This window comes from Idiotropiscis lumnitzeri, chromosome 14 (assembly GCF_059441095.1).
Source record: "Idiotropiscis lumnitzeri isolate Australia: NSW breed Sydney's pygmy pipehorse chromosome 14, RoL_Ilum_1.0, whole genome shotgun sequence".
NCBI lineage: Eukaryota > Metazoa > Chordata > Actinopteri > Syngnathiformes > Syngnathidae > Idiotropiscis > Idiotropiscis lumnitzeri.
In genome coordinates this window covers 14479467-14501240 of record NC_142404.1, presented here as the reverse complement: position 1 = coordinate 14501240, position 21774 = coordinate 14479467, and the positions used below count along the sequence as shown (strand labels likewise).

The 21774-nt window shown below is 41.6% G+C and overlaps 2 protein-coding genes across 3 annotated transcripts; both read left to right on the top strand.

The window, feature by feature from the left end:
- Positions 1 to 1494: 1494 nt before the first annotated feature.
- On the top strand, positions 1495 to 11693 carry slc12a8 (solute carrier family 12 member 8). 2 transcript variants are annotated; one of them, XM_088314667.1, is made up of 14 exons: positions 1495 to 1644; positions 2217 to 2354; positions 3232 to 3378; positions 3677 to 3868; positions 3941 to 4172; positions 6881 to 6994; positions 7104 to 7191; positions 7807 to 7894; positions 8790 to 8936; positions 9690 to 10197; positions 10277 to 10374; positions 10464 to 10581; positions 11155 to 11215; positions 11352 to 11693. In XM_088314667.1, exons 2-14 carry the CDS (start codon positions 2223 to 2225, stop codon positions 11515 to 11517), a joined length of 2091 nt encoding a protein of 696 aa, XP_088170793.1. In that variant the 5' UTR covers positions 1495 to 1644; positions 2217 to 2222; the 3' UTR covers positions 11518 to 11693. The 2 variants fall into 2 exon arrangements, with proteins under 2 accessions (XP_088170793.1, XP_088170792.1); XM_088314666.1 differs by having other exon boundaries at positions 11349 to 11693.
- Positions 11694 to 13088: 1395 nt separating this feature from the next.
- Positions 13089 to 21672, top strand: heg1 (heart development protein with EGF-like domains 1). The gene is made up of 14 exons (XM_088314663.1): positions 13089 to 13420; positions 15670 to 16636; positions 16743 to 17197; positions 17515 to 17631; positions 17863 to 17985; positions 18062 to 18165; positions 18499 to 18554; positions 18850 to 19010; positions 19475 to 19609; positions 19720 to 19762; positions 19847 to 19884; positions 19977 to 20064; positions 20600 to 20777; positions 20882 to 21672. Exons 1-14 carry the CDS (start codon positions 13168 to 13170, stop codon positions 21023 to 21025), a joined length of 2862 nt encoding a protein of 953 aa, XP_088170789.1. The 5' UTR covers positions 13089 to 13167; the 3' UTR covers positions 21026 to 21672.
- Positions 21673 to 21774: the final 102 nt, after the last annotated feature.

Genomic DNA, 21774 nt, shown 5'->3' with positions numbered 1-21774 from the left:
ATCAAGTGATGTTTTTATACTTTGGATCGAGGCAAAGTATCCACACAGCATACAAGTAAAAAAAAAAAAAGATTTTAAATCAAATGGACTTTTCCTCTCCATCGTTGTTGAAGGGTTGCAAAGTGATGCTTAAGGTGCTATTGTGTTCAACACTGACCTTTTATGCCATCATATTATGTTCCATTGACAATCAGGGACAGACGGCACCAACAATAATCATCAAATATTTTTTTCTTTAACATTCCCTTTTATACATGTATATCCTGTAAATATGTTTATTTTTTGGGGGGGTTGTGATGAGGACCCTTATAGAGATTTGTTGCTAGAGAGATGGCTTTTTTTTTTTTTTTGCAACAATTAGATTTGACAACAGATCAGTTTCCTTATGAGATTTGTATATAAAGGATGTAATCAGTGATATCTGAGGAAGTCTTTTCTGTACAGTGTGTTGATGACAGGTGAAGGTGAATTGTAATTTTAATGCAGTAGGGACTGGACATCTGGATGGCTTTTACTGTACGCTCCCCCCCCCATAAAAGACATGGCACTAAACTCTGCTTGAAATTGTCTGCTGGTAAATGGCCTTTGTAAGTGACTTTTAAGCACAACGGAGATGAATAATTCTTGTACTTGCTAAAAAAAAAAAAAAAAAAAAGATCAATCAACTTGAATTGTTTATGGACAATTTAAAATTCTCCCAAGCAAATGAAAATGTGGTTGTTTTGAGTTTCATGAAAAGAGCAGCACTATTTGTTACCCCCGCTCGCCCCGTTTTTGGCCATAAGTGTCCTTGTATAAGCTAGTGAAAACTACCAGTTCTGTATGAATACATCTGGATTGTCTTTTTAAATGAAAAAAAAAAAGAATAAATATATATACTATTTTTGAACCATGAAATTTAAGACACTGATATGTATGGTATATCATATGCACTCACTATACACTCAGTTGTCTCTGTAAAAGTGGTTTTGTGTCATCTTATTTCAATGTGAATCTGTCGGACATCTTTTCATAAATTAAGCTTCACTGTGGGAACTAGTGACTCCAAAAGGTTTATTTGCATGGTCACAAACGTTGTTGGAGCAAGTGAACTGGTTTTGACGAATGGCGTGAAGCTTTAATTGTAGCGGATTGATTTCCGTCAAATAACCCCCCCAATACTGTTTGAATTTTACAATATATGATGATTTGTAAACAATCTGATTCAGTTGTTCTCTTGATTGTTGTGTCATGTCCATATGAATAAAATGTTTCTCAAAAAAAGAAATAAATTGGAACTTGTGGTTTTGATTTCTTGTGTCTGCTGACGTAACCTTCAATTCCATACTAGATGGGATTAATTTCAAATAAGTATGTGATATTTTCCATTGATTCTATTTTTTTAAATTTATCTTTTGAATAAGATTTGCTTCTTTTCTGCTGTGATCATTGGCAACCCTTAGCTACTAGATTTATTGCCAAAACCAACAGAGGATCATTGTGCAAACCAGTAACACCCTGCAAAGTAAGCAACATTCAGTCCAATTGCACACCTGTTGCAGGCTGCTTATTTGCAGCCCATCTGAACACACGCTTGGACCATGGAAACGTCTGGCTTTTTAAGTCATTTGATCCCCGCCATGGAATAATTATATTTTATATAAGGTAGGTGTTTAAATAAGATAAAATTACAGAAGAGTGTTAGCGTCAGTGAAGACATAAAAAAAATTCTGCCTTTCTCAGAATTCGGACTTTAATGTGGGAACAGAAGCTCCGATTGAATTTGGACTTTATTCTCAGAATTCTCATTTTAAAGTCATGATTCTTATTTTAAAGTGGAAATTCTGAGAAAGTCAGAATCCTGCCATTTACATTTTTTTTTATTTCTTCACTGGCCCTAATCCTCTTCCGTAGTAAACTACGTTCCATTTTATGTCGTTATTTTGATTTTTCCTAATGGAGTAAAACAACTTGAATACTAAAAGTTGTTACATATTGAATCTAAAATTCAGCTATCAATATAAAAAATTATATATAAAAAAAAACACCAAGTTGGTTAAAGTACATTAAGTAAAAAAGCCGTTCTTGCTATCATTTGTTACGTTCCATTATGCTAGTTAGCATCCTGGTTGTTAGCTGTTCTTATACTTTAATCCGGGTGTCTCCTCTTGTAACGTTGCAGGATCCATGTAAAAAAAAAACGTCTTTTTTTCTTTATGGTGGTCACTTCCCTCCAGGTTACAATGGAGTCCTTACCAGACGGATGGCCAGTGAATGCCTGTGCTCAGAAAGGAGACGAATCAGGCCGGCTGAAGTGGGGAAATGCAAGCAACACCAACCCTCATGTGCAAGATCTCTTCCATGAGGACGCACAGGTAAAACCGTATTTCGCCAATTTGATTTTCTTCATAGTTTGGTCATTTATCTATTCTCTGCAAAAAGAAATAATTTACCCCTTAAAATGTTTGTAATTGCCCATTGTGTGTTTTAATTGTACAGTAAATGCAATTTCCCCTCATACTATGGGCTCCGACTTCTCTAATATCATTTCAAATTAATCTAACAATGTTAAGATTGAAAATGAATGGCCTACATTTGATTTTATTTCAGAAATACACATCTGAAGACTCTCTGTAACAACACAGGCTAAACTTCGCTCATATCTGACAGAAAAACGTCAGAATCAGTTGTGTTTTAATATACATATATATTGTGTTTCAAAATACACAAAAAAAAATTCCATGAAAAGGAGAAATTTGCATGTAGCTGAAAATAAGTGAGGACGTAGATGAATTTGTGAATAGGTTACTGTTACTGTCTCCAGTGTATCTGTTCGGTCATTTTAAGTCCTGGTTTTGTCACGACATGACATTCATCTTAATTAAATCTATTAAGGAAATAATGCAAACATGCACAGAGAATAAAGAGGTTTTACTTGTAAATCGATATTTGCTTTCTTTTGTTTTTATGGAAAGGCATCGCCCTTTGCGCAAATACAAGTTTGGCTTTGACGTGGCAGTCGCCAATGTTGGGATTTCATTATTCTTGTGAGCCACCTGCCGGAAGGTAAAATAAAAGATTTAAAGAGGTTTAGTTTCAAGTTAACATGAAATCACCTGATGGACACATTCTAAAAGCACATCTTCGTATTGGCCTGCAGTTGCGTGATTTTTTGTGATGTCACATTAGGAGTTAGTGTTTTTTTTTTTTTAATTATAATTTTTTTTTGTTTTGTTTTGTTTTTTTGTCCAGGGCTCTCAGCAGTCTAGTCAGCCTTGGTGGAGAATCAAACTCTTTGTGTGGGAGCCGGTTCTCTTTGGCACCTGGGATGGTGTCTTCACCACCTGCATGATTAACATCTTTGGTGTTGTCTTGTTCCTGCGTACTGGTTACTTAGTGGTGAGTACATGCTGTTCGAATTTGAGTGCCGGGGAATTTTTCATTTGTTGACCAAGTAAGAAAAATGACCATAGATGTGGAAATTCAAACTAAATAGAGCTAAAACCTTTGAGTAGTGGCGAAAATGCTCTGGTATCTCAAATGATACCAGCATGATCTGGATTGCGGCTCACTAGCGCGGACCCAAGTGGGACTCGTACCACGCTTTGAAAATCACTGAAACGCAAGTGAAAAGTTGAACAGAATCTCACGGTTTCGTTGGGTGTTCACGTTGCAATGTCGGTTAACTCTCTTCCAGGGCAACACAGGTGTGCTCCTCGGGATGCTCCTGGTCTCCATGGTGGTTCTGTTTGCTTTGGTGACAGTGATGTCTGGGATTGGAGTGTGCGAGTACTGCGGGGTGGGAAGTGGTGGTGTCTACTCCATGATCTCCACAGTCCTTGGCGGCAGGTTGGGGGGCACTATGGGCCTCCTCTATGTGTTTGGACAGGTGAGTGGCAAATTGGATTCAAATCCATGGCCCACATCTAAATCTGCCCACGTTGCTTGTCTTGTGCCGCAGTGCGTCGCCGGTGCCATGTACATCACCGGCTTTTCTGAGTCGGTGGCACAGCTGCTGGCTCTTCAGAGCCAGTGGGCAGTGCGAGGGATGTCAGCTGCAGTACTGCTTGCCTTGCTTGGAATCAATCTTGCAGGTGTCAAGTGGATTGTGCGACTCCAACTGCTGTTGCTGGCGGTGCTGGCCATCTCCACGCTGGATTTTGTCATTGGCACTTTCACGCACCTTGACCCAGGTGAGGCGATTATTGTTGATGAACTCCGATTTTGTAGGAGCTTTTAGGTTTGTATTAATCAATCGATTGCTTTTTTTTTTTTAACACGACAAGCATTTTATTTTAGTTTCTATTCCAAAGAGTCTCTCTCTTGGACTTGTATGACACGTTTAGACCAGCAGGTGTCGCTCTACTACCACATGATCAAGCCACTGTTCACTATTTTGTTTTCTGAACGACTTTTTTTACCATAAATATATTTTCAAGTCTTAACAATTTTAAATCTTTTTTTTTTTTAATCCAGTTTGAGATATTTGAAATTTAAAAAAAAATAAATCTCTGGCTGGTTCTGTTTCTGAACAGACATACAGGAAGTAGAATTTCCTGTTCTGACTGATTATCCGTGTCCTGTCCGGTCGGAAGAGAAAGGTATTATTTCTATATGAACTGAAAACAATATTACATGTGTAAAAAAAAAAAAAAAAAATCTGACGTCCAGCTATATGGCGAGCACATCTCAAAACAAATTTTGTACATATCAACAGATTATATATCCTTATACGGAACTACTACCTAAACTAATCACATGTCCAGGTTTTTCCAGTTAAGTGTTGTGACCTCATGTTTGGCAGCTAGCCAGCAGGTCCCTTCGCTGGCTGCAGCCCAGATTAGAATGCACTCACCGAACACTCGGCGACATCCTGAAGGAGGACAAACCTCTCAGGTCACCATCATAACCGCGGCACTCAATTAGATCAAAACTTTATGGCACTCTGCTAATCATATGATTATGTTTATACAAAGTCCTATTCTTGATACGGTCGGGTTTAGAAAATTTTGCCTCAAAACGTGAGGTGAGGTCATTTGGTACTAAAGTCGCTTGATTCGTTTGATATGAGTCATCCTCACTTCGCATGTCAACCTACAGTTAAAAGTTCATTTACTTGCTTATGTCAACTGTGTTCACACGTTATTCATCTTCCGAAATGGTCCAATATAGTATCAAGTCTTTGTCATGCTTGACGGGAGGAGTAGTTCACAATTACATTTCATTTTGCCTCTTTGAGCTCACCGATAGTGCCAAGTTATTGTCTGCGCAACCACATCAGTTTTGACCACAACGCTCTCATTGTAATGCAAGCAGAATCCCTTCCGCGTATTTCAAGACATTTCCCCGAAGGAAGCTATAATGTGGTCCGAGGGCCACGGCTTTAGGGTGTTAACCAGACTCACCCACATATTTGCAAAATGACAAAGAAAGAAAGCTCGAGTTCAGATGAGAGGCCAGCCTCTACCCTCGAAAGCAGCACGGCTCACTAATGTGCAGCTGCCAGTCATCTCAGTGGGACCTGCCTCAGCGCTGGAACATCACAGCCTGATCGTGCGGGTGAATGTGGGTGACAAAAAGGTCAGGCGGAGGGAGAGGCCTCCGACACATGTAATCTGCATTCCAGTGTGTATCGAGAGGAATGCTGAAACACAGAGAGGCGCTCCATTCTGTTCTTACGCACCCTCGCTCACACAATATGGATGCAGTCACTTTAATCACTAAAATGGACTTCAACGGCAAGAGCCTCGAACCGTCATCCCGGAAGTGACATAATAAAATATAAGAACGGAATAATGTATAATGGAAACTCTGCATGCCCGTCTTCAGTCACCGTATGAGTTCACTTTGCTGTTTACTGTTAACGTGCACCGCAAACTGACCGTGTCACGTATTGCAGATTGTGATTGTTTGCATAGAGCAGGTGTGGGCAAACTACGGCCCGGGGGCCACATGCGGCCCGTTAAATGTTTTAATCCGGCCCCCCGAACTTGAAAAAAATTCAATGAATAAACCTTGTTAATGTTTTATTTTCTAAATACTGTGGTTTTTCAAAGATATATTTATATATTGTTGTAATGCTTTTGTTCACTTTCATTTAAAATTTAATGTATTTTTTTTTCTCCATCTGCTCCTGGTCCGGCCCCTCAGTCAAATTTTAGAACCCATTTTGGCCCGCCAATCAAAATGTTTGCCCACCCCTGGCATAGAGGGTGGCTCCATATGGGGACCTCGTTCACCAGGCTTGGGTCTTGTCCTCAATTCCGTTTTTATGTTCTCCTGAAATTCTTGTTCTGAGTTTCTTGCACTTCATAACCTCAAGGTCCAGCTGGTTTGTGTTTGTGTTATCCTTTTGCAACAAAAGAAAAACGTTCATGCCGTCTCGCTCTTTTTTCTTTTTTTTTTCAAACTTGGAAGCTGCACAGCTTCTGAAAAGGGTGGTTACTTCCTTTCGGATAAACATGTCATTAATCTGAGAGAACACATTCTTTCCCATCGCAAGATAATCAAGGGGGAAATGTCCGGTGTTGGCGAAGCACTTTAGAGTCAATAAAAGGCCTCCAGCAATGCAGAACAATCTGTCCCTGTACAATTTAGAATGTCACTAACTAGTTTAAAAGTGAAGACACATGTTTGGTGGAGATGGGCGTGGGTGGCTGTAACTTAGTTATCATGTTGTTTTGAGTGTAGATAAGACATTTTTATTTTCAATCCATTTTAATGGGTTTATTTTTATACACCCAATCAAGAACCACTTAGACTAGATGAAGTTGAGGTCAAAAGTCAAATAATGCAATTTTTTAAGTTAACTATCTTTCAGGGGCTGTTGTTATGTGCACTCTATCAACACTGCTTCTGCCGTGAGGTTCCATCATGATGCCTCTTTCTGTTGTGCTTTTAGCGCACGGTTTCATTGGTTATTCGGTTGGTCTGCTCACCCGCAACACGCTGCCTGATTACAGCCCAGGAGAAAATTTCTTCACAGTCTTCGGGGTCTTCTTCCCTGCTGCTACAGGTGGGCTCATTGATTGAAGGACAACAGTCTGTTAATGTTGTTTACATTGCTGTGTGTGTGTGTGGGTGTGGGTGTGTGTGTGGGTGGGGGTGTGTGTGCGTGTGTGTAGGTGTTATGTCAGGTTTCAACATGAGCTCAGACCTGCAGCGGGCCGAACACAACATCCCTTTGGGAACGCTGGTGGCGGTCCTCACGTCGTATGATAAACACACACTTGCTCACACACCACAGGATTGTATAATACAAAAAATGCTAAGACAGGACTGAAAAAGGTTCTTTTTTTTGGAGAATTTACTGTTGTTAGTAGCCTATCACTTCCAAAAAATCTTAGTTGAACTTTCTCCTTTTTTTAAAAAAGAAAAATCAAATTACCAGTAATAGCAATCAGACATTTTACATGCATTGCAAACAAAAAAATATGAAGAGTGAACAATGACAAGGTGGACATTTTTGGCTAATTTTAGCATTTTATGAGTGCACTAAACCTTTACTGAGCAACGTGAGTCGGGTAGCAAGGTTAACTGTATGTATGAATATGTTTCAAATTTTATGTCCTCACTTTAACCGATGTGTGGGTATTTTTATAACGTTGAAAGGAAAGCTCACTCTCATCACTTTAACAATTGTTTTGAAAAAAAAAAAAGATGTCCACTCACATGGGCACATATGCTGTGTCATGATGTAAGAACAAAAAGTGATCTTTCAAAAAAAAAATATGTCCGAGTGCCATTGCACATTTCTGACAGAAAAAAAAATTTAAAAAGAAAGTAAGAGTTGTAAAATAAGTGCGGTGCACTGTTGGTGACCCGCAGGTGGTTCCTGTATCTGGTCTTTGTCTTCCTCCTCGGTGCCATATGTACTCGAGAAGCTCTGCGCTATGACTTCTTGATAGCCGAAAAGGTAACTTTGCCACTCAGCGACCATTTACATAAACGGAAAACCTCAATGTTATCATGAACATGATGTTAGTTGACTTTGTAATTTAGACCCAAACCGCTTTTGAAAATACAAAATTAGACCTACTTAGTCTAAAAACCACTATGAAAACAAGCTAACTCTCTCTGAAAGCCTTTGTTTACACCATCTGCCACTCGAGTTTTTTTTTCCCCCTTGAGGTTTCATTTTATGCTCCGTAACCTCATCATTTCGCATAAGTTTCTCGTATCAAAACTATCCGCCTGTGACGGAATTTCCCTTTGATGACTTCATTTATTTTTGCACTTAGAATAGTAATAAATTCACAATACTGTGTAATTACTTCTCATGTCAATTTTAGTGCTTTTTGTCCCAGCGTGTCAAATGAAGCGTTAAAAAAAAAAAAACTCTTTGAGGCTACTACATTTTCACTATTGAGTTTTTTTAATAAAAAATCACAACCAGAATAAAAAAAAATTAAAAATGATTTGAGCAAATATTTTTTTTATGCAACGTACTGTAAATTAGACAACAAATTACTTTCCCTATTTTTCTCAGTTTTTTATCCGTGTTCATCAGGGGCTTGTCCACTAAAAACGAGCCAAGCAACCAACTTTTGTGTATTTCCGCCTTTTTGCAAAAGCATGCAATCAGTGTATTAATAACAACATACTGCGTGACATAACACATGCCTCGGCCGTGACTAAAGTTATCCTCATCGCAAACTGACTCATTAACCTTGACTTGTTCATCCGGGCTTTGCTCTCACAATTCTTTTTTTTTTTTTTTTAAGGTCTGACTACAGCGGAACTGAACAGGGTGTAGCTCGCACCCCACCCCATCCTCTTCCAGCCTCTGTTTGTTTTCTCTCTTCCTTCAGGTCTCCTTGGTGGGTTTCCTGTTTCTGCTGGGTCTCTACGTCTCCTCCCTTGCTTCCTGCATGGGCGGCCTGTATGGAGCGCCCAGGATCCTGCAGTGCATCGCCCAAGAGAAGGTCATCCCGGCATTGGCCTTTTTAGGAAGCGGGGTAGGTTGGATCGGTGCTTCACACTCTGCATGAAGCATTTCTCTGGCCATGCAAGGAGTTGGAGGATAAATTATTATTTTTATTTGTTACTATCCTACACCGCTACTCATTCTCAATTTAACCAAGTTACAGATGAAAGTATTTTTCTTGCGTATGTAGTGCTGCTATACTTTCTGTAGTTGAAGTCGTCAGGAAAAAGTCGCTAATTATAGAGCGTGAACTCCGCTTCATAAAAGTGAGGGGACTCGCTCGCTACACGCACAGGCATACACAAAGTGCTGATGACATCTTGACCCCATCCACCCCCACTTTCCCTCCGACTGGCAACAGTGTCTAACCTCTCTCGGTGGGCTGGAATGAGACCCGAGACATCTTGGCCCAAATCAAAGGTTCAGAACAAACGCAGGAAGGGCGACAGGCTGGACTCTGCTCCGCTGTGTGCTCTGGACCTTTGCCAGGTGCACAGCGGCAGTCATGTAATCAGCCGATTCGGTCCTAGGAAGGCAAAGCAAGCTAATGCACGTTTAGAGAACCAATCACACCTGTAGGAAATTTAAAATATCTAATTCGCATACTTGTTTTTGTTATGGGGTGAGAGTAGCTGGTGAAAAACAACGACACAAAAAGGCCCATCTTCATTTTGATTGGCAGGGACTCTTACACTTATTTTGAGGAACATTCAAGTACCTTAGTGTCACCGGTGTTTCCGAATCCTGCCATGCTTCGACTCACTTTGTCAAACTGTCCCAACAGACGGGCCCGAACAAGACTCCGGTGGCCGCTATCTGCCTGACCAGCCTGCTGAGCACGGCCTTCGTTTTCATCGGCCAAGTCAACGTGCTGGCACCCATCGTCACCATCAACTTCATGCTCACCTACAGCTTCATCGACTACTCCTACTTCTGCGTGTTCATGACCTTCCAGTTGAAGAACAAAGACAAAAGCAGATTCACCAGACAGATGTCCGAGCCTTTGATCCAGACCACGGCTGCTGACTATGGCAGCGGAGGAGAAAGTCCGCAGAGGAAAGGCACGTTGATGGAGTTCACCGAGGACATGGATCGGCTCTTTCCCTCGGCCGCCAATGGAGTTGCCGGACCTGAGAAAACCTCTCAGGGGAAGAGCGCGAGCAAGGAGGTCAAACAGAAGCTGATGGAGAGTTTTGCCTTGGACCCGCACAGCAACGACGAGCAAGTTGAGCCTCAGCGGCAAACAGAAACCTGTCTTGTTGAGCATCCATCTTCTGAGCCTCATAGCACAGGTGCTTCACGCACTCCATTTCTAACTTTTATTTCCAAAGGAAATGATGTCATTAATCCTCTCTTAACTTTTTCTTTTAGCCACTGGAGGTAAAACAGAGCAGCACATCTTAGAAATCAAACCTCAGCCAGACTCAGTCTATGCAAAGTTTAGCAGCCACTGGATGGCTCTTATTGGTGTAAGTTTTACACAAGCATTATTTGTTCCTCCTATCATATTTTATTATTATTACATTGTTATTACACGTCTCCATGTCTTCTCTTCCAGGCTTTGAGCTCTCTATTGATCATGTTTGTTATTCAGTGGGTTTATGCACTAGCGAACATAGTTGTTGCCCTGCTGCTTTTCTTCTACATCGGCAAAACCAGCCCTGGATTGCACAGAGGTGACTTTCACACTTGCACCCTTAATATTTTCAACCAAAAAGTCTGGTGTCGACCGAATTTTAGATGCTATGCTTTTCTCTGCATTGGCGTCAAATGCACATGGCCAAGTCAATGAACAGATTTCAGGTATTTAATTTGCTGGTCCCTTTGTTCATTTTTTGAGCTCATCCCAGGTCAGGCTAACCAAAGAAAGCCAAATAATCAGGCACATTCCTGTTTGGTGACCATATTCGGTGCTGTAATACGAACTGATATTCTACTCAGACTGTGCTTGTCATTGCTCTTAGTCTGGCAGCTGCTGGGGCTCAGTTTTCCAAGAATGGAGACTTTAAAATCGGCCGAGTGTCACATCACATCGGGTCGTGCATCGACAGCGCTCGATATATCTGCCACGTGGGGTGTTTAGTGCTCGTGCAACATGTGGTTGAGCGGATGATGTCATCAACCCGTCCTGAACGTTTTGCCTCCCTTCCGTCCCACTAAAATGTGTCTAAAACATTTACAGATTTTTTTTTTTTTTAATATTTTATTTAGTAGACATGTTGGACTAATTTTTTTTAAATTATTCTCAGGTGTTGCAGCTCGATTCAGTTTTTTCGTGTGGCTTAAATCAACTTTAAATGCCAATTGCAGGTATCGTTTGGATTTGTTACCTACTCGAATGTGTGTATTTTTTTATAGATATTTTTTTAACTTCAGTATTGCTCTTCCATCTTAGATGACTTTAAATTCAAACGTGAGTGACACATTCTTGTCTTTATGCCAGAAGGAGGGCATCTCCCAGAGATGAAATTGTAGTGACACCATCTCTGTCGGGGGTCGGCCTTAAAACGAAGCAGCTGACGGAGGAAAATGCTGACTTTGCATCTCGCAGCCGCTACCACCAATCTTCGTTCATCAGGAGGGATGAGATGCTGCAACCGCCACATGGGTGACTTAAGCATTACCTCAATGTACGTCACATGACATGTGATTGCCTGCTACTCCTACAGTAACTGGTTTGTATTGCACAAAATGTGTTTGTCAGTCAGTGCGTGATGAATTTCAATTTTATCCTCATGTGCTTTGACTTAAACTCATAAAATAAGATTGTTCAAGTTGTTTAGCACAATGTATTGTGTGGAGTGGATACTTCTTGATTTTTGGGAATAAATACAACTATGATACATGAAACAAATATTAGAATGTCGGTCAGTGTTTGATATTGTTTAGGTCAGCAGAGAAAGCCTTACGACTTGTAACCACTGATACAATCCAATCTGTATTTAATATTGTAGATTATGACAGAAAAAGTGTAGATATTATGATTTAAGACTTGTGTAGAAGATGAAGTATCAACTCAAGCTTTTAACTCATGTAAAAGTAATAGTATCACTTAGTGTAAAAGTAATAAGAGAAAACAAATCTAATGGAGCGCTAGTCAAGTCAAAAGTATTTTTTTTTAATAATATGCTCTGTATGGCGTTGTGTTTCTGATTAATCTTGCGTTCGTGGGATAATAATTAATCAGATTAATCAACCCCAGCCCAAAATGTTTGACCTGACTTTAAGGACAAAAGATCCGAGTCACAAGTGCTTATTGTTCACCCCACCTTCACCGTAGAACATTTTTCGAAATGCCATAATGTTTATTTTTGATTTTCTAAAATATATTCATCGTGTCTTCATCTTATCTAAAAAAGTCCTTTAATGAGCTTCACCTCAATATGCTTTTTCATTTTTGAAGTTGTTTTTTTTTTTAAGCGATTAGTTTGTGGCAATTTGGTTTGCTTAGTTTGCAGCACATTTGAAATGAGTTATTTATAGTGTAAGGAGTAAAAAGTACAGATATGTGTGTAAAATGCACAGAGTAAAAGTCCAAAGTAGACTGAAAAATAAACACTCCACTTATGTGTGTCTCCTATCTACTTATTTAAGGTAATCAAGTATTTTTACTTTGATACCTGACACCTCTTCTTGTAAGTGTGGCTGTGACGTCTTTGGAGATGGAACAACAAAGAAACAGGTTCAAAGATCAAAAGAACATTTCAGATGACTATTTTTGGTATGCCTTATAAGTTTGAAGTTTGTGCGAGGGACTGTATGTGAGCTGTGGCTGATAGCAGCTCTTGTGTGAGCGTATATTCCGTTCCCGCTTGTGGGAATAAACAGCACCAGCAACCATGTGGTCCTTTAACCAAATTGGAGGCTGTTACAATTATTAGTAGTATATTTAGTCGTTAATGGTAAGTGGTGATCCACTACTGTGTTGGATTAAGTCATTGATTAAACTTGCTCTGCTGAATTTGTGTTTACCATCGCGCGTGTGCGCGCGCGCGTGTGTGCTGAGTAAAGGGGGGAGGAGCCCTGGTCTTGCTCACAGATAACAGGCTGCTGTTCGCAGCCTCGCCCCCGGCTCGGTCATCTTCCTTTCCCCCGCCGATACGAGCTGACACAAGGCCGGTTTTTTTTCGCACAGACTATGGAAGCTCCCTAAAGGGCGAAGCCCCCCCCCCCGGCCCCCCCTCCTCCTCCATGCTGTCCCCAGGCGACCCGCCGGTCTGTCTTTTCTCGACTTCAGCGACCACCGCGCTGGCTTCTTTGAAATGATGAAAACGTGGTCGCGGGAGCCCGTCTTCGGCTTGTTCCTGTGGGGGCTCGCGTTCACGCTACCGCGGCCCCTCGGGGCAGGGACCCCCATGAACGGCAGCCCGGATGCGGGGACGACCGCCGTTTACTCTCCAAGCAGCGGCAATGAAGCGAGGAACACGGAGTACGAGTGGACTTCTTCAACTGCTCCCTCCGGTGCGAGTTCATCTGCCCCATCCCGGGAGGACCTGCTGCTCACACGCTCTGCGGGTAAGATGCGTGCGTGTCTTGCGGCCTACGCGACAAGTGCTTTGCAGACTCAGCCTGCTCTAGAAGCACTTTCAAATGATATAGTTTTCAAAACAACAACAAAAAAAGACTTTTGATGTTTGCATTGCTCGCTTTGTTCGTCCCCACATGTGTATTTTCTTTTTCAATGGTTCTACCAGAAAGATCAACATCAAGTGTATTAACGTAGCCCAACTTTTCATCCAATACACAAAGTGGATTTATTATTGTAAGCGGCGTTGACAATATGCTCAGTGAAAACATTAACACTTTGCTTAAATAGAGGAAGTGGGAAAAAGTCTGGTTTCAATTTTAAATTTCAAATAAGGCAAATGTGTTTTCTGAATCAGAAGGCTCTTTATTGTCATTGTTCTCAGTGTACAAAGACATTAAATGCAAATGTGTTCTACTTAAACTCATTCACTACCAGCCGAGTGGGAAAAAAAATGATCTTGGACGTCTTTAGCCGTCAATGGCCGCCAATGGGAGTTAAAAGTTAAATACAACAAAATGGACTGTACCCGATTATATACAAAAACGTAATTGGTACAAATGGGATTATTATTTCATGGCAATATAATGCATTGACTTGGACAGTAAAATACTGTGTAATTTATTTTTGGGCTTTGTTCTATTTCTTAGCAGCGTTTTAAATCCTCAATGCTTCAAATGGTTGTTGGAGGCAATCTAATGAAATCAATTTTGCAGTCACCATGCATCCAACATGTGGTCTGTCAAGCCTCGACAAGCGCACTCAACGTTGCTTATGACTGCTTTAAGAAGAACATATTTATGTTCAATGTATGTATTCTGAAATTCTTGGACTCATCATGGCATCACATTGCTTTACTCACCGTCCACAATATTAAGGATGTCGGCCAAAACGTTGAGATCACACCGACCTGTTGGACCATCACATGCGTACGAGTTATTTGAAGTCGCATTACTGCTCGGAATGAAGATTTAGGCAGCAGTTTGTTGCAATGTGAAGGATATGTTGATTCTTTTTTTTTGGGCTAATTTTTGACTGACAGACAAGACTTTTTTTTAATTTAAATAAACACTACCTGGTGCTATTTTCGTAGCTTTGGTGTAATTCTGTTGGTAACCTTTTTTTGGGATTTTAAGTAGTGTCCGTGAAATTGTATCAACTAGTGCAAGTGATATTTAAAATCACAGCGAGGGACAAGCTCGTCATTAAAAAAAAAGTAACAAAGTGGCATAAATGCTTTAAGAATAGTTGATTTTTTTTTTTACTTTGTGTTTTTTATCAAACGTGAGACTAAAGTTGCTCCTTTACCATTTTGAAACAAAGCCTCCAATCTCTTGCCCATCTGTTGTCAATCTCGGAGAGACCTGAACAAAAATAGGCTTTAAACAGTACATCATTCCTTTGATCCAAAAGCACAATGCATGTTTCCAAACATTTGTCAACACAAATATGTAACATTGCTATATTTTATGTTTCTTTTCATGGTATGTCAAGAAATGTACTCTGTCCTAATTCCAGTGGTTCAAAACAATTCTTTGAAGTGTGAAACCCAGATCCACGAGTGACACTCTTCTGCCTTGTGCTCACTCAGCTTTAGGAAGGAAGCGAGTATTCCCAGCAGAGACATTCGCCGCCATATTTAGGCCTTCAAGCCTTTGTTAGAGTAAATAAGCCCGCCTGCCAATTGTTCTCTCCGCAGAATTGTTGCCACTGCTCTGCAGCAAACAGCAGGACGATTCCACGGCATCATCTTTGCGGTTGGATGCAGGTTTTCCCCTGACAGCCCCCTAGTGGCTCTTGGTGGAAGTGCACGTGGTACTCACTAAGTTGATGGGAGACTCATGTATTGCTTATATATTTGGAACAAAAATATTCCACGAAATGCAACAAAAAAAATGGTGCGTGAATTTATTTTACCTAAGAGTGCATTACCCCAAATTTCTTAAATAATATACTTTTTTTTCTGACCACTCTTTTTAAAACTGAGAACTCCTTGGTTATTGCTTAGTGTGAAGGGCTCACTTTGCTCAAATTATTTGCCGCTAAATTGTCTCCTCATTGTCGCTGAACAAATGTTGTGCTTTGTTCAAATGCTGCAATGATGACCTTTGACCTATTCGAGTTTTTTTTTTTAATTGTCATAATAATACAGACAGATGGACAGAATTTTATTATTTTATCAGTGATAATGTGACATATTAATATTTCTGAATAACGCTGCTGTTTTGTTTTTCCTCAGACACTGAGCAAACGCAAACCCTGAGAGAATCAAGTACCACGTCACCTGAGACTGTTGGTGGCTCCACTGAGCCGTTCAGCTCCTCCCTGGTCGGCTCCTCCTCTGAGGCCAGCAGTCGCAGCAGCGACTGGAGTGATGCTTTACGGACCTCAAACCTGCCTGACATCTCCAGGGGTGTGTCCAACAAAGCCACGTTGTCCTCAATGTCCACAGAGGACTCCGGCCTCCGAGACAACCCGGTTTCCCATCGCCGCCTCGGAGACGCCGCGTCCTCTCCGTCACAGACGCAAATCCTCACAGACATCTTCACCTCGACCACCCTCAGCCGAGCTGGAGAGCGGACTCTGTTGTCTGTCACCGCCTCTTCCTCTAACGACAGTTCCTCCTCCTCCTCAGTCTTTACCGAACACTCCAGCTCACATCAGCCCTCCTCAACTTGGAGTGTTCCATCGACAGACGGAGCCGAGACCGAGGACCACACTCACAGTGCCCCGTCCACCAGGAGCGAAGAAACCAGAGACACCTCATTTGCTCACTCGGCATTTCCCGAGACGTCCACAGGAATGCCAACTCTCGTCGGCCCTCCCAACGCCACTGAGCATCGACACATCCTCACATCAGCGGCAACGTCACGCTCGCCACCCAGGATGTCCAGCACCGACCGATCGGATGAATCCTCCTCATCCGCACCTCCAGTCGTCCCGCCCGTAAGGATCCCCACCTTCGTGTCCTACCAGGAGCCCACGGTGGAAGCCTCTGCTGAATCTTCTACCAACGCCGTCAGCTTCAGCACTCAGAGCTTCAGCCAGAGCACAGTGGGAAGTTCATCTGAGAGCGCGGAGGAAATTGTGGGCTTTATTTCCACCTCGGCGCCCCCGCTGATAAGTAGTACAAATAATCAGTTTGAGTCCCGCGTGGAAACGACTGAGTTCCTCCTCACCGCCACTGCAGTCACTGTCACTGAGCGGTAAGAAAATAACCTTCTTGAGGTCATTCTCATCATTAGTTTGTTGAGGCATATCCAATAAAGTGTCCCGAGGGTGTTAATGTTTTTATATATTTGCTCCCAACAGTTCTGAAATAACAGAAGAGGATCAATTTGCTGTGTCCACCAGCAGCCCTCTGCTCCTCGCCACCTCATCTTTCCGGCTCACTGGCACGCCCATAATCTCCACTCCAGAATCTCCAACTCAGCCCAACATCCCTTCCACGAGCTCCGCAAGCAGCGCCCCAACCGTTGCTCAGCAGAGCTCTGCAACCCCAAGCGCTCCCTTCTTCTACACCAGCCAAGCCCCCTCATCGCCAATCGTGATCGCCGAGCCCACCGACGTCACCACCTCGAAGCAAGAAACGAGCGCGGCCACGCTGGGCGTCACCACGCCCAGCCAAAACCAACCAACCACTGCTCCTCACGCCCTCAGCAGCCCAACAAGGAGCACGGAGGTTCTGTACACCACACGGAAACAAAAAGAGGGAGTGACGGTAACAACACCCACTCATGTCCTTCCCTCCGAGGCAGCTCCAACAAGTGAGTTATAACCAAGTGCAATTTATATCTTATTATAGAGAAGATACTACATGTTGAAAGAATTTCATATTTTTACCGTACACTTTCTCGATCAGTGATTCTCAAAGTGTCAGTGGTGGAATGCCGGAAAAAAAATTCACTGAGTAGAGTTCAGTTGTATTTAACTTTTAAATTCAATTGATTTGCATCTACACAATTTTTATCAACTGTTTGTTTTATATATACATATATATATATATATATATATATATATATATAAAAATATCACATTTAATTTGAACCAAATGAAAACTAAAGGCAATCTCCCCCATGTCCAGCGGGCGCCCCTTGCATGTCCAACCCATGTATGAACGGAGGGACGTGCGCAAGCTATGAACGGCGTCGGTTCACTTGCACGTGTCAACAGTCCTGGACGGGCCCCACTTGCAACCAAGGTGAGCTTCCGTATGAAATGTTTGTTAGAAATATACGCTCGTATAATTCCAAACAAGAGGTTGCAGTTTGTTTCAAGAACCTAATCATATCGGTGTGGATTCGGGTTACAATTGCAAACGTAACAACAAGATGGGACAGATGCAGATTAGTTGAGTCGTCACATAAAAAAAATAAAAAAATAAATCTTTGGTATTTGGCGTCAGTTGAACGCAATGTTTTTGTGTTTACAGATATGGATGAGTGTGAGAAGGACCCGTGCCCTGTTGGCTCCACATGTGTGAACACGAGAGGTTCCTTCAGTTGTGAGTGTCCTCTCGGCTTTGACCTGGAGGATGGACGCACCTGCACCAAAGGTAACATTTTGCTCCCCCACCCCAAAAAAAAAATATATATTTTTTTTAAATATCATCGGATGTTCTCCTTTCACAGCAAAGACCTTTTTGGGCACATTCAGTGTAAACAGAGTGTCACATGACCCGAGTATCTTCAAGAGCGCCAGCATGCATGAGATCCAGAGGGAGATCTTACAGCTGGTAAGAAACAAATTCACTGTTGGGATGCACCAATTCCAATTCCCTTTTTTTTTTTTTTTTAATAAATTATTTATTTATTATTTTTTTTATGACAGTCGTGCAATTTGAATACTTGCCAATTCATCACATCTTACAATATTGATGAAAATGTGTTTTATTGAATATATTCAACCTTGACATGATGCCAAATGAGGTCATGTCACAAATGTTCCTCACACATCCACTCGAGTCGTACTTTTTGAGGCACATGTATTCATTTCGGATCGCTATTGTGAATTCTCCTCTGTGCTTTTTTTTTTCGTTCCACTCCCTGATGTTCTCTCTCCACCTCAGCTCAACGCCTCCTTGTCCCACCTCAGAGGTTATACCCGCTCCACGCTCCATAAGAAGTGAGTTCATGACACGAGTTGATTTTAACGACACATTTACTTTAAACGGGGGGAACGGTGTTGCCCTAGCGACGGAAATGGCATGACGTCCTAGCAGCAAGACAATGTTTGTTCTTCTTATGAATCAAAATTATATCTGGTGTCCTCCGTTTTACATGTTTTTTAATCATTTAAAATATCTGCTCTTGCATTTTGAAACTAAGATTTTTATTTCAAATGATTTGATCACCCGGAGAAATCTGCTAAAGAGATTGTTCACTGCACACAGCTTCATACAAAACTCTCCTCCTCGTAGACAAGAGGACGGCGTTCGTATATCGGCCGTCAACATGTTCTTCGGTTCCTCCGATGTGACTAGTGGCGATGTCTACAGCAGCATCCAGGCGTCTCTGAAAAACTGCAGCTCTTCACAGTCTCACTGCCGTGTGGCGCTGCACCAAAGACTCACTTATCACGGTAGGGGGGGAAAAAAAAAATCTCTGTTCATCGCAACCATCGAGTAGCTGTCATATCCAGCAGGAGAATGCAGTGTTATTTTCTACCACTAGAGGGCGCATTTTAGCCATAATTCACTCTTCATCTCCCATGCTACATTCACTTATCAGAGGTATTAAAATTGTTTTCTTAGTGACCAAACTGTAGTTGTTGCACCGAAGTTGCCGTTTCGTTCCATCATAAGTGTGCTGGAAATGCTCTGTAACTGCTTTTATTGTCTTTTATTATTTTATCTTTGGTTGAAACAGATATTGTGGAACGTTTTAGTAGGCCATGTAAATGGCGCAGAGATCCAAATTTGGCTCACAAGCTTTTGAGTTTGACACCCTTGAACATTGAAATGACTCTGTTTTTTTTCTGACATTTTGGCCCACTCATTATTTCCGTTTTCTTTGTCCTCATGGGTGCTCACGCTGTTTTCTTAGTGGAGAGTCTCTGTGTGGCCCAAAGGATTCAGTGCAACCCTGAGCGTTCCACCTGCACTGATGTCAGCGGCACTGCCCAATGCCAATGTCTACCAGGTTATCACAAACACAACCTTGATGACCTCTCCTGCTTAGGTAAGACACATGACTGATTGTTGTTTTTCTGTTTGTCGTCTGTGACAAAAATATAGTCAAGGGGCAGGGAAAAACAAAACTCTTATTCAGTGACATCTGTCTTTTTCCAGAATGTGGGGATGGCTACAAGCTGGAAAATGGCACTTGTGTCCCGTAAGTTAATATTTGTTGTTGACCGACTTGCGTAGACGCGACTTAAGGCCACATTAACACTGCAAACTCTTTGTCATTTTTCAGATGCATGTTTGGATTTGGAGGATTCAACTGTGGGAATTGTAAGTAGCATTAAGGTTTGCGAGATGATTGTTGTCATTGAACTAAAATGAGCCACATGTGATTCGAATATTTGCACTTTTTGTCCTTGCAGTTTACAAGCTGATTGCGGTTGTTGTATCACCAGCAGGGGGCGCCCTTCTCCTTATCCTCATCATTGCTCTTATTGTCACTTGCTGCAAGTAAGATTTGCCTGATCTCTACATGCTCTGTTATCACGATACGAACTTTATTATTTGCACTTAAATTTATTGAATGGCATTGTAGCTTATTTTACAGTCAGAATAATTCTGTTAAATATTTTGGTATTCGGATAATCTACTGAAAATTTGAATCAAATAATTGTGTATTTGGATCAAAATCAATATATACATTTTTTGGGTGGTTAGAGATACAGACGACAAAAAAAAAAAAACATTTCCACCTCATAAATAGCCAGCTGTTATTCAGTTTTAGATAATCAAGATTTCATACTTATACTCACAAATGTGTGCATAGCAATGCACTATTTTCTTCTGAGAAGTCTCTCCCCATAAATTTTGGTATATGAGGAGCACGGAAAGCGATTTTGCCGGCTAAAAGAGCGAACTTGATTAAACCTGTGTTATTAAAACGCGATCACTAAGAAAGGCAACTATTTTCGACCCCCAACTCATTCCTAATTGAACGAAAAGGGCAAACTTGTCCGAACTTGAACTTTGTGTTTTCCTCCACCAGGAAAGACAAGAATGACCTCAACAAAATCATCTTCAAGAGCGGAGACCTCCAGATGTCTCCGTACGCCGACTTCCCCAAGAGCAACCGCATCTCCATGGAGTGGGGGCGGGAGACCATCGAGATGCAAGAGAACGGCAGCACCAAGAACCTGCTGCAGATGACCGACATTTACTACTCTGTAAGGAGATTCCCCTTTTTCCCTACACGACAGAACTGCAAACTTCTCAACGTCGTCTTAATCTGAAAGGCAAAACTAAAAAGCAACTCCGTGCTTTCTTTCAGCCTGCATTGCGGAACTCGGACCTGGAGAGAAATGGCTTGTACCCATTCACAGGTCTTCCGGGATCTCGCCACTCATGTATTTACCCCGCGCAATGGAACCCGTCCTTCGTAAGTGACGATTCACGCCGCAGGGACTACTTCTAATCTTGGACGCAAACTTGCGCTGTCAAAAACAAATGTTACTGACGGGAGGCCACATTCAGAAGCACGCGGACAAGAATCAAGCGACCGCGTGCGACTTCCTATGACGAAAGTGCGCAATTTTTGCAAGTGAAATGTGCCCTGAAAAATATCCGCGGCGCATTTAAGTGCCTTTGCATGGGTGAAGCTCATTTCCTTCACGAGACGTGAAAATGCAAAGACATTTGTTTGGTGATGAATGTGCAAGGACGCTGCTGCGATTTTATTCGAGTCTGCTGACAAAGATACCAAACATGACACTGATTTAAAAAAAAAAAAAAAAACACTTAAGTTCAGTTCATAGAAATTGAACGACTGACTTTGTGATGTCATAACAGCCTTTATTTATTCAGATTGTCCAAGTGCAGGGCATTGTAGAGATTTCCACCAATACACTGAAAGACAAAACCTGTGGCTTTAAGTGCGTATGCGTTGTGTGTGTGTCTGCGTGTGAAAGAAGTTCATATTTGCATCCTAGAAGTGCCAAGTGAGTTTTGAAATGTCAAGATGTCTCATAATTTGTGTTTGAATCTTATTATTATGCAACGTATATCATCTCCATTCTGGCGTTTTAGTCGGATGTGTTTATTTAATTAAAGACATTGCACAGATATCTTGTCTTTTGACTCGTGATGATAAAAACTCCTGACCGCTGACATGAGTAAAAATGAAAAGTTGTCAGTTTTTCTGGGGTTCTACCGCTCCCATTCAGA

Coding starts and splice junctions, on each gene's coding strand:
- slc12a8 (XM_088314666.1), top strand. CDS start 2,223: ATGGAGTCCTTACCAGACGGATGGCCAGTGAATGCCTGTGCTCAGAAA. Junction 3,379..3,676: donor TGCGTACTGGTTACTTAGTG/GTGAGTACATGC, acceptor ACTCTCTTCCAG/GGCAACACAGGTGTGCTCCT. Junction 11,216..11,348: donor ACTTTAAATGCCAATTGCAG/GTATCGTTTGGA, acceptor TCTTTATGCCAG/AAGGAGGGCATCTCCCAGAG.
- heg1 (XM_088314663.1), top strand. CDS start 13,168: ATGATGAAAACGTGGTCGCGGGAGCCCGTCTTCGGCTTGTTCCTGTGG. Junction 19,763..19,846: donor GAAAATGGCACTTGTGTCCC/GTAAGTTAATAT, acceptor GTCATTTTTCAG/ATGCATGTTTGGATTTGGAG. Junction 19,885..19,976: donor AGGATTCAACTGTGGGAATT/GTAAGTAGCATT, acceptor TTGTCCTTGCAG/TTTACAAGCTGATTGCGGTT.